The sequence below is a fragment of the Castanea sativa genome, chromosome 3 (assembly GCF_040712315.1).
Source record: "Castanea sativa cultivar Marrone di Chiusa Pesio chromosome 3, ASM4071231v1".
NCBI lineage: Eukaryota > Viridiplantae > Streptophyta > Magnoliopsida > Fagales > Fagaceae > Castanea > Castanea sativa.
In genome coordinates, this window is record NC_134015.1 from 45,889,118 (window position 1) to 45,900,910 (window position 11,793).

Below are 11,793 nucleotides of genomic sequence, written 5' to 3' on the forward strand. Positions count from 1 at the left end.
ATGTCCTTAAGTTTGGCATAAAACTCATTGAATAACTCATCCTCCTCAATCTTGATCTCCTCAAAGCTTATAGTAAGCCTTTGGAGTTTTGAATCCTTGACAGCCTTAGTCCCTTCATAGGTTATTTAAAGGTGGTCCATGCTTCCCCATTGGTCACCGCACTAAATAGAGCATTTAATGCTCTGCTGTTGAAGTTTGCCGCTTTGATCTTGGCTTCATCCCAATCAATCAGCGCTTCCTTCGGCGCTTGACCCAGTCAATTTTTATAGCTTGCCAGACCTTCTCATTTAAAGACTGCAAGAAAGCCCCCATGCATACTTTCTAGTATGCATAGTTAATGTCATTAAATAAAGGAGGTATAATAAAAGATTATCCTCTATCCATGACAAACAGGGGTCAATGGATCACACGGCAAAAATTAAAACCTAATCAAAGTGTGTCTGCTCTTATACCACTTGTTGGATTAAAATAAATTGACCCCTTGCAAATTAATTAATTACCCAAGTTAATTAATTAGGTTCAATTACATGCAATAGCATGATAGCACAAACAAATCACCGATTATACTAAATGCAACGAAAATTAAATTTGACACGGGTGATTTATTTACGAATGGAGAAAACTACCGAGGTAAAACCTCACCAGGTGAATTTAAGGTCACTACTCCCAAGAATCCACTATTATTAATCACAAGCGGTTACAAGTACAAGGAATCTTACCAAACCTATGGCCTATCCCGAAATAACAACCTACAGTCGAACCCTTCCCCCAATACCCAATTGGACTTGTATTGTAGCGGCAATCTTTCCGTTCAATGCACGAATCTCCGTACGTGACTAACCAATGATGCATGGATCCCAATACGTGACTAACTCCAGCAACTTAAAGAGGTCGTTAGCTACAAAGTTCTTCAGTTCATCAACAATGAAGATTAAGAAGCTCCTTGGTCACAAAACCCTTGGCGTAAACTTTTACAGAGAGAATAATAATCTAAGTCACAATCTGTTTGTATTCTCTTCGCATCCACTTTGCATACACCATGCGAAAGCCTTTAAAATAAGTCTTATATATGTCTAGGATTGTGAGAAAAGAAACCCTATACAAATACATAAGCATATGCATGTAATCAGATTTGAAAAGTCTGATTTCGTAATTCTCGACAGATACAGCTTATGTCGAGCTTCAATATTAAATCTCGATAGAAAGGATTTTGTCGAGACTTTTATCAAGCTTTAATGAACAGCTCTTCTTCACTTATTTCCTATTCAGACCTTCATGGCTTTAACACTTGACTTGAACAACATGTTTCTTGAAGTCCTAAACACATCCTAAATCTGCCCAATTGCAAGTAAAGTGCATTTTGTCAAAAGATTAATCAATTACATAAACATATGTCCTTAACATAACATACATTCAAGAAAATGTAAATTGAGAAAATATAGCCACTTAATCTTTTGTCCCGTGGATGTAATGTTACAACTGGGCATAACCAATGAAAAAATACAAACAAATAAACCAGTTAATTTGAGTGACCAGTAGTAAGCGGGTGTATCAACTGTTCCAGAATGGAAAGCTGCACACTACATTCCATATTACTTTATGTACATATATAACATCATTATGTCATCTCGAATGGACCAATAACTCCATTCAACTACAAATTATATATGTACACACAGAAAATTCTAAAAATCCCAGGTCAAGAAGATGATGAAATCATAATTGTTGATCCAACCAAGGGTCTCTCGAAGCTTTTCCAGCTCCCACATATCCTACAACACTTCGTGAAACCCCAGAAACCAAGTTATTCAACAAGGAAGTTCCCCATGCTAGCCAACCAGTCTGAGCTTGCTGCTTGTTTTCTTCAATCATGCTCCTCTGTTGCTCCTCTGCTTTGATATCAAGCCACCTCTTTGCCATGTACTCCTTGACAGCTTCAACCCCTTTATTCACAATATCTATGGGAGGTATTATGAGCGGATTTTGGTCCAAATTAAGCTTAGTTAGATTTTTGAGCTGACCAAATGTGTCAGGAAGAGCTCGGATTTGGTTGTTGCTTAAGTCAAGCTCCCTTAGGTTCATAAGATCACCCATTGTTTCAGGAAGCTGTGTCAAGTCACTGAAATTACTGCTAAGGTTCAGAACCTCAATATTTGTTAATCTCCCAATAGCATGAGGTAGGCCACGTAGCTCATTGAAATGAACATCTAGATATCTTAAAGACCTCATTTCACAAATTGATGCAGGAAGACAACGGATTCTATTCAGGTGGATTGAGAGCCTTTCAAGATTAACCAGTCCGTACCCAATATTTGATGGCAGACACATCAAATTGTTAAAGCTTGCATCTAACTCCACCAGTGAACTAAAAGGAAGTAGGAATCAGTTAATGAATAAAGGCCCTAGTGAAGATGCAAAGAAAAGGAAAGGAAAATGCAAACTTTCCAGGGAACAATAAAAAGTGAAACACTAGTAAATGATGTCTTTACCTACAGCGAGCAATCGAGTCAGGAAGGGAACTAAGTTTGTTTCCCGAGACATTAAGGACCCTCAGGTTAAGCAACAGTCCAATAGAACCTGGCAGGGATACTAAAAGATTGGAAGAAATATCAAGCTCCTCCAGTTTCTGAAGCCCTGATATTGAATCAGGAAGAACCTGTTTCCCCAAACGAATAAAGAAAATATCAGGAATTGCATATAGAAATTCTACAATTCCGGTTACACTTTTGAATAAACGATTATAGGTAGGTTCTTCACCACTCAAAATCTCGCATGTACTCTATGTCATGATGGTTCATCAAGGTTTCATATTATGATTAGCTCAATGTTGCAATTAGAGAATAGTAAATGACAAACATCTTTAAGTTCTGTATGGCAGAGTCAGAGACCAAGTTTGGAGTAGACAACTAATATAATCAGAAGTCAGGAATTTTTTTTTTATTTTTTATAAATCTAATTAGAACAATATACCTAAAGAAAGAAGCCAGAATAATATCCATGAAGCATGCACAAGTAAGGTAGTCCCCCCTTCTTTTCTTTTCTTTTTTCTTCTTTTTTTATTTATGAAGTAAGTCCTTTACTTTCCACCTACTTGTTCACTCCTAGAAACAGAGTAGAGTAAAAGAAATATAATATTCATCATATGCGACATTTGATTTTAATGTTCATAACATAACAAAAACTCACTTTAATAGCTCAATTGATCACAAAGTAGGGTCCCTGAATTGGATTTTTCTTTTTCTTTTTTGTTCATTCTTGAATCTGAGATAGTTTAATTCCCATTAATTTCCTACTTTTTCTTTGCAGCCTTCAGATTTATAAACAGAGAATAGAAAGAAAAAAAATGACAAGAGCAATAACCTCTAGCTGATTATGGGACAAATTGAGCACGAGCAACCCATGAAGCATCCCAAACGCCTCAGGAAGAAACCTCAGCTGACGCCCACAAAGCTCAACCCTCTCCACAACAACACCACCTTCTGCCTCCTTCAATATCCCAACTACCTCATCACACACTTCCTCTTCCTTAAACCCCTTCTCCAACTCTGACACAACTGATCCATAAACCTCGACCAACCTGTCCTCTGCTTCTCTCAACTGTTTCTCATATTCCTCATGCATCTCTTCCAGCCTCACCGACTTGGTGATCTGGGTGATATCTGGGATGGCTTGGGCTAGCGAGGCAAGGACTTTAGGGTGGCTGAGATAAGGCAACTGGGTCAGCAGAGTTTGTTGAAGTTGTGGAGGGAGTGGTGGATGGGAATTGGGGTTGAGTTGGGATAGGACATAGGAGAGAATTGGCAAGTCTTTGTGGTTTTGATCCATAAAACAATGAGAAAGTCTTAGAAGAGTGAACTACAGATAGACAGAGAAGATGGTGATGAGCATGAGAATGAGAGAGGAGGAGCGTTTGAGGAGAGAAATATAGTTGGTAGAGAACGTAGAAGAACATACTAGACTTTGATACTGTGGGCTTGAGAAAAACTGTGTTCTGTATGCTGTTTCAGTTTGATTGATGGAGTGAAAAAGACGCAAATCCAAGATTAGAAGGTGGCACTATGATTTGGAGTATTATAAGCGGATAAATAAAGAAAAGCCAATTTGACCAAACAGATTTCATTCATGAAATGGCCAAAAAACATAATCTTGATCCTCATGATAAACGGGAAGAGTAGCTTCAAGAACAATCTCGGATATATATTGTTGACTAATGATCAATTTTAATTGAGTACTCATCTCTCTAAATATTTCTGTTTATTGGGATCTACTCGTATATCGTATTGCCTAACCATTTGGTTTTGATAAGATACTCTCCAAAACTTTTGTTGATTGCTTATTTGAAAAGTATTGTAGGAAATGAGGGGGAAATTTTTTGCATGAGGAGACTCGCCAAAATAAGCATTAAAAACCCTTTTTTTTTTGGGGGGGGGGGGGGGGGGTGTGTTAGCTTGCCAAACTAACTAGTTGATTAAGGAATAGAAATCTGTTTGCCCAACTTTTAATCTTCTATTTCATGCTCCACGAATGCAAATTCTATGTCTCACTTCTTGTATTACACTTTATGTTTCATTAATCAAAACATATTACACTCATGAGGCATTTGGTACGGGATAATGTTTTAGGATTTTTAAGAATGTTTAAAGATTCTCATGTTTAATTACAAAACACACCAAGAAATTAAATGCTAAGGGAATCTAGATTCCCCCTCAACCTCCTTTTCATAGAAATATGGATTCCCTTTAAAACAGGTAAGTATCCAGATTCTCAAGTTTAAAGGAAATTTTATTTTTTATAAATGGACAATTTTAACCCTTTTTCCTTATCATTTAAGCAATGGAGATAAAACATAAAACAAATCATCAATATCTTATACACCTAAACGTTGTCAAATTGTTTTGTTATGGATTAAGCTCTTTTTAAAACTATGGTTTTCCCTTTTTATATCTCCTATTTGGGATTGGTTAGATGCTAAAGTAAAATAAATTACTTATTTTTATTAACAATATTTTTCAAAAAGAAATAAGAATTTAAATAGTTATTTTTGTATTGTACTACTCGTCGTGTTGAATGTTAGAGGATATTTTTAATGTATTTGTTATAATTTATAATTTGCATTTTTTTTGTCTTTATTTATTTAGAAAGATTTTTAAAAAAATAAAAATAAAATAAAACTTTATATTGGATTTTCAAATCTAAGGATAGTATGAGAAAAATAAATAATTCATTTAAGATTCTTAGGAATAAACCAAATATTATAATCTCACATTCCTAGGAATTTTATTAGATTTTCAATTAAACCAAATATAAAAATAGTTACATTCCTAAGCATCTAGATTGTAAAGCATCACATCCCAGTAATCTGGATGTCAGAAGTAATGTGGATTTCCTGTACCAAACTCCTCATTACTCTTATTTTCCCTTATAAACTAACCAAAATTTTAAAAGGGTGAAAAATATTCTCACAATAAACCATAAAGTGGAATACTAAAAATTAAATAAACTTCAACAAAGCAAAAGCACAATATCAGAATATAACACTATATTCAAATTATGGAATAAAAAATCATTTGTCCCACTCCTAGTATTTGATTTTATGATTCATTAATCACATCATGGAACGACTCACATATACTTTCTTTTTTCTTTATAAAGTAACTAAAATAAATAAACTCATACTCATGACATAATGCGATCGATAGAGCCTAAAGTTGAACTCTAAAAGTGACAATTTTTTTTATCCCAAATGAAATAATGACTATAAATTTTGACCCTTTGTATTAAACCAAAAAATAAAAACAATCATTTAAATCAAAATAAAAAATTTAAAAAAAAAAAAAAAAAACCTCAAGTTTAGAATCAGTTTATTTAACTGAAACTAAAATTTTTTTACTGGAAGTGTAAAAAAAAAAAAGTTACAAAAAAAAAAAAAAAGCTGAATAATACAGTAAGACCTATGAATAGTATCAAAAAGTGTAATAAGATTCATGAATAGTAGAAAAAATAAGCTAAAATGGTAAATAAGCTAAAAATTTCAGCCCATCCCAAATGAACACTTAGTGTCCTTTTTGTCCCTGTTTTGTCATTTTAAACTCTGGTTACTTTTTAAGGGGAAAAAAATTATTGAAATACAAAGTGAAATAGTAATTGTATTATTTATTTTTATAATTTGATATTTTGATAGTTACACCAAGAAATAGACAATTTAAACCATAGATGTTATGGAATGGTCAAATTGGTTAGGCATTTTGGGTACTTAAAAAAAGAAAAAAACAAACGTTTTTAAAACTCAAAACTCTGTTTTGCAACCATAACTTCTCATATGTTTTTTCACAAATGCTCATTTTAAATTCAAAACATCTTTTTTGACAGCTTATACATAAGCACCCTAAGAATGGTTAAATATCATGTCAATGAGTTAAATCCATATATAACTTACAATTTTTTTTTAAAGCAAATCTTATCGACTTTAAAATCACATCTTAATCATCTATATCTACGTGGAAATTGATGTATGACCTACTGATCTGGTCTGATTTCTCATTATCTTCAAGAATCTTCTGGGGCCAGAAATCCATTAAAATAGGTCAATGGGCCAGAGACCTTGATCCAACAGGGATTAAAAAAATATATTCGAACACTCTCGGGGCACTGCTTACGGCCTTCTGTAGTATGGCGACGTTGCTACCTACTCGCTACTCTCTACTCTCTAGAGCTTGCCCGAACCATCTACTAGTAAAGCTCATATTATACGTCCAATCCAGTACAGGTGGCTATTATTGTGAGGGGTTAAGGGAATAAACTAAAAAAAGGTTCAATTTCAGAAGTGATACAAAAGTTCAAGTAAACAAGTGTGACTAAATAATCCATTTTCAATGGCCTCACTCAAAAGCAAATAACTCAGGTATAAGATTCATTCATTTATGAGAAGTGGTAACATAATCGAAACGAAACAAAAACTCCAAGACTAGAAGACTCAAGAATGCTAGGGTGAGTTTGGATACCGCTTATTTTGCTAAAAACTGAAAACAATAAAAAAAATAATAAAAAAAAATTCTGATTACTGTTCATAAATGAAAATACTGTTCATTTGCCTATTTGCACTGTTCATGGTCCTATGAACAGTGCAAGAGGAGCTGGTCCCAAAAAAAAAACTGCAAAACATCGTGGTCAAAACGCAATCTAAACTCCACCCTACTCTTGTACAGCCCCTTCTCCCACAAAGAGGAAGAAACCTAAAGCTATAAGAAAACTATATAAAATCAAGGGAAACTACTATGATTAAGAAAATATGTCAACTATAATAATGAGATATCTATCAAAATTTCATCTCCTTTAGTGACTTTCTTTCTTTGCCCACTGAGATTTGAAACATACTCTACACCCAAAAAAATTTCATCAGTGTGGTTTACACACTATGAGAGGGAGGATGCATGTATCTAATGCATGAGATACCTTCTCTTACATCCGACCCCATAAAAAGGATACTTTACAAGTCAAACAAGTGAAGCAATATGCTACAAGCACTCAGTGCATAAAATAGCCTTTTCTCTTTCATCAACATCTCCATGCTCAACCTGACAAATAAAAGAATGGATTTGAATTGTCTAGGATCTTGATTGAATGTAGCTACTGACAATTTACAGAAGTAGGAGGCAAGCAACTGCTGATTATTTGTATCTAAAGTGTCCATCTCCCAGAAACAAGTTATACCTAAGAGAGTTCATTCTCAATAAATTTGAAGAAAATTGCACATAAGAATGTGAGTAAAAACTATGCAAGTGAATTTGTTAGTTCACATAATCATCAAGAAAATGTGGTAAGATACCATTATTTTATTCACTGTATCCACTTTTGATCTAATACTTTCTTTTTATAAGGAGACACCACAAAAGTACACATAAAGAATTTAGTAGTTCACATTATCATCAAGAAAATGTGGAAAGATACCACATCTTCACTGTATCCACAGTAATGCTAGACCTCATTTAACTTTGTTCACCTTTGTCCTACATCAGGTTTCCCCACCAAAACCAACTAAAAATATTCAGTTTTTTACATATCAAAACAATGAAGGGCTCTATGTTTATTATAAATTTAGAATCACCCAAAGCATAAGAACAGTCTTCATATGAATGGAAAGAACTATACATATCACTGACAATGTAAGAAACCCGTAAACAAACCAAAATGTCATTGACCATTACCTCAACAAGCACCCTTGCTCTCTTCTTCGACTTGGCAACAGGTTCATCTTTCGCAGGCTTTCTCAAAGTTGGGGCAGTTTCCTTCCCCACTCTCTTGCCAGAAAATGGTTCAACCTCTTCATCATCTCCATCCATTTCAACTGCAAAGTGGAACTAATTTTTCTTATTCCACTTAAGAAACACATCTGAGAATCCTGTCATGTACCCTTGTGCCATTATTTTATAAAGCAAACCCCCACAACTTAAGATTTAATTCCATTATTAAATATGCATGCAAAATAAAATTGAACTACTTGGGATCTGCTTGTTTTAGTTTATTTGGTTTATTTGACTAGGCAGCTTTTTTAAGCTTCAGTTTTTTCTAGGTACAGTTGTACTTGTTCACAGCTAATTTTTAAATTTTAAAGCAAAATAAGATAATGAAAATAAGGTCATCCAAACATACTCTTACTTGGTGCAAGTAAATATATGAACTAATGTGCATGAAAAGGCAGGCATAAGATCAACAAAAATTTATAATCAACATTAAAAGAAAATGCAGGACACAAAGTATCTAGTGACTGCTTTACCATTGTCATCGTCCATCTTAGACCGAGCGATTGCAAGACCACCAAAATCTTCTATATCATCTTCTAGTTCATGTTCTTCATAACCCTCAACATACTCTATCTCAGGCTCTTGCTTATTACAAGAACAGATTCAAGGGTATTTAATCATCCCAAAAGAAGAACCTCCAGTAAAAAAAATAAAACAAAAACAAAACCAAAAAGAAAAAGAAAATCATATTTAAAAAAATAATATTAGGAAGTCCATACCATATCATCTTCATCTTCACTTGCAGCCTGCCCCTCTTCTATATCAAGAACTTTATTGTATTCTTTAACAGGATAGTTGTATATGTCACCATAAACTCCTTTCTGAAGACGTTCTAACAGTTCTTTTTCAATACTCTGCAGAAAAACTATAAAGGCTTAATGAGAGCTGTAGAGACAGCACATAGTTGTACATGAGGCTCATGTAAAATAACCTTATCCAGTGCTGCTGCCTTTTCAGCCTTTTCCTCTCTTCGAGACTCTCTTTTTTTCTCCTTCCTTGGTGTTGTCATTATCTTCTCCCTGTTAGGCAATAGAAACAATTTCAATTATAACAAAGCACGCCAATTTGAGAGGACACAATTTAACATAGAAAGATTACAACTAATGAGCTCTAGCACAATTGGCACCTCCTTCTCCCATAATAATGGATTAGAGAGTGAGGGTGAGGTCGTGGGATCAAAACCTAATGGGTGATTGTGTAGTTTACCAATAAAAAATAATTTACAACTAGACCCCTTTCAGCATCACCACACACTGTCTGAGTTGCCAATTCTGTGCACAACACCGACAAAGTTTTCACATTTGCTTCTTTCTTTCTTTTTTCTTTTAAACTAAATATCTCAAAATGAATAAAGATTTTCTCATTTACAACATCCAACCCTCACTTCAATGTAAATTCTTTGCTCAATTCCAGTCTGGAGCAAATTGAAGTATTGAACACCTACAATACACTACTGATCCGAGGTTTAGATCTTTGCAGATCTAATTGATTTGTCCCAAAAGCAAACCTAACTTTTTCTGCTGATTAATATTCATTTTCTCATCACATTTGAGGGCTCTTATAGTGCATCTACCTACATTTTTATCAAATGAATTATACAAGTTAGTATTTTTAATGAGAGAAGAAATTGATTTATTGAAAATCTGAAACCCATGGACAAATCTGAATAATGCTATGCACTACTGTTATGGAAAACGTTGGTTTTAAGATAATGACAAACATCTCCAAAACATTCTTACAGGGAGAGGAAATGGATCTGAGCCAAAGTTCATTGGGAAAAAAAAAATGTAGTTTTAGGATATGATAGTGAGACCCAAACATTTGAAGATCTGCATTTCTCCAAGCCTTAAAATTTTGGCCCATATCAACTTAAAGTTTTTATATTTTTAGTATAAGTAACATCATTTCTTCAAAACACAACTAGTAATGGTTCGTTATAACTTCAATAATTTTCCCAGAAAAACCAAGTGCCAAAGACAATCTCGTGGCACATTACAAAATAATATTGTCATGAGTAAATATTCCAGGTAGTGAAATGAAATCAATTTCAAGCATGAGAAGAAGTGAACCTTGTTTTCAAAGCAAGCTTCCTCATGCGTATCCGCATTTGAGTCATCTTGGTCAACCGCTGCTTTGTTTTGTGCACAAGAGTCTTTGGCCAATACATCTGTCAACCCAAAAAGGTGGGATCAAATTAGCCTCTTCCAGAGCTGATACTCAAAATCACATTAAATAATCCAAATTTTCAAAAGCAATCTAACGTTCAATACCAGATGTTTGTCTACAATCTCAAGTGCCTTCTCATAATTTCTGGGTAACTTAACTCTCTCCCACAATTTGTTTGGCATATGAGCTCTCTCTATGGATTTCATATAAAGATAGAACACTCCTGCAGCATACCAACACCACCACATAAAAATACCACACAAGTCATTCGTTAATACACACACACTAATCAATGTGCAAAAGCAAATCAGTCCACAAACCACCTACACATATAAACAGCCCCGAATCCACTAAGATCAACTAAAAAGGGCACATATAGCATACATTTTTATAGTCCTTGGCTTATACAACAAGAAAGAATAAGGCTCAACTCAAAAAACCCAAATAATCTTATTATGTTCAATTGGGTGTGAATTTCTGTTTTCTCAATTCCCATGACAAATACAATTCAACAGGTTATTTTCTCCTAAAAATAAAAAAGACCCAAATGACAGAACAAGCAGGAGGGTAAGAAAATACCATCATGGTCACGCATGGTGGCATAGCGACTATTAGCGAGCGGGCACGAGCTCCGGTTGCAAATCCCGGTCACATTATATAGATTTCTACAGAAATTTCCAGTGGCAATTCTACAAAAACCCAACCAAGTTTCAAAACCCACTGCAATAGTAGCCAGCCACCATAAACAAATGGATAAAAAACAAAATTGATAAATTTTATAATAAGCAATGGTTTTTCAAAGCTTAAGAAAGAAAAAGAAGACTTACTTGGACATGAAACTGCAATGGTTGTGCCTGATAACCTGCCATATGACCTCGTCGTGCTGCATCTTTAACCAAAACTTTCAGTTTCTATTAGGGTTTTAGGCCTTTTAGCGCTTAGGATAGATATGAAAAAAAAATGAGGTATGGGGTTTAGGGTTTTAGGATTCAGGGTTTGTTCTTGTTAGATAAATGTCATAAAACTCTACAAACTACAAAGAGCTATAACGATGAGTCGGTTGCCGCTGTTTTTAATTATAACACTTTCTCTCTCGCCCTAAACTTTTAGATTATTTACAATATTCCCAAAATTTTTTTTTTGTGTGGGGGGGGGGGGGGGGGGGAAACAATATCCCCAAACTTTTAATTTATACGTTTGACACCCAAATTTTAAGAATTATAATAATGTGATTTATAATTTATAATCTCAAAAAATACAATAATGTGATTGAATCTTAAAGGAGTGGGAAATTAGGTGTAATTATTATATTCTCACATTGATTGTA

General features: G+C 34.3%; 2 protein-coding genes across 5 annotated transcripts; both read right to left on the reverse strand.

The window, feature by feature from the left end:
• Nucleotides 1–1,424: 1,424 nt before the first annotated feature.
• Nucleotides 1,425–3,976, reverse strand: LOC142629442 (plant intracellular Ras-group-related LRR protein 3-like). Its single transcript, XM_075803431.1, has 3 exons — nt 3,361–3,976; nt 2,490–2,656; nt 1,425–2,365 (listed from the first exon to the last, which is right to left on the reverse strand). The coding sequence occupies exons 1-3, from the start codon at nt 3,823–3,825 to the stop codon at nt 1,717–1,719; spliced, it is 1,281 nt and encodes a 426-aa protein (XP_075659546.1). The 5' UTR covers nt 3,826–3,976; the 3' UTR covers nt 1,425–1,716.
• A 2,513-nt stretch (nt 3,977–6,489) lies between these two features.
• Nucleotides 6,490–11,530, reverse strand: LOC142629451 (uncharacterized). Of its 4 annotated transcripts, XM_075803439.1 has the most exons (10): nt 11,294–11,530; nt 11,046–11,155; nt 10,571–10,689; nt 10,370–10,467; nt 9,232–9,319; nt 9,020–9,154; nt 8,774–8,885; nt 8,205–8,344; nt 7,486–7,574; nt 6,490–6,770 (listed from the first exon to the last, which is right to left on the reverse strand). In XM_075803439.1, exons 1-9 carry the CDS (start codon nt 11,353–11,355, stop codon nt 7,515–7,517), a joined length of 924 nt encoding a protein of 307 aa, XP_075659554.1. In that variant the 5' UTR covers nt 11,356–11,530; the 3' UTR covers nt 6,490–6,770; nt 7,486–7,514. The 4 variants fall into 4 exon arrangements, with proteins under 4 accessions (XP_075659554.1, XP_075659555.1, XP_075659553.1 ...); XM_075803440.1 differs by lacking the exon at nt 6,490–6,770 and having other exon boundaries at nt 7,034–7,574; nt 11,046–11,186; XM_075803438.1 differs by lacking the exon at nt 6,490–6,770 and having other exon boundaries at nt 7,035–7,574.
• Between the last annotated feature and the right edge of the window lie 263 nt (nt 11,531–11,793).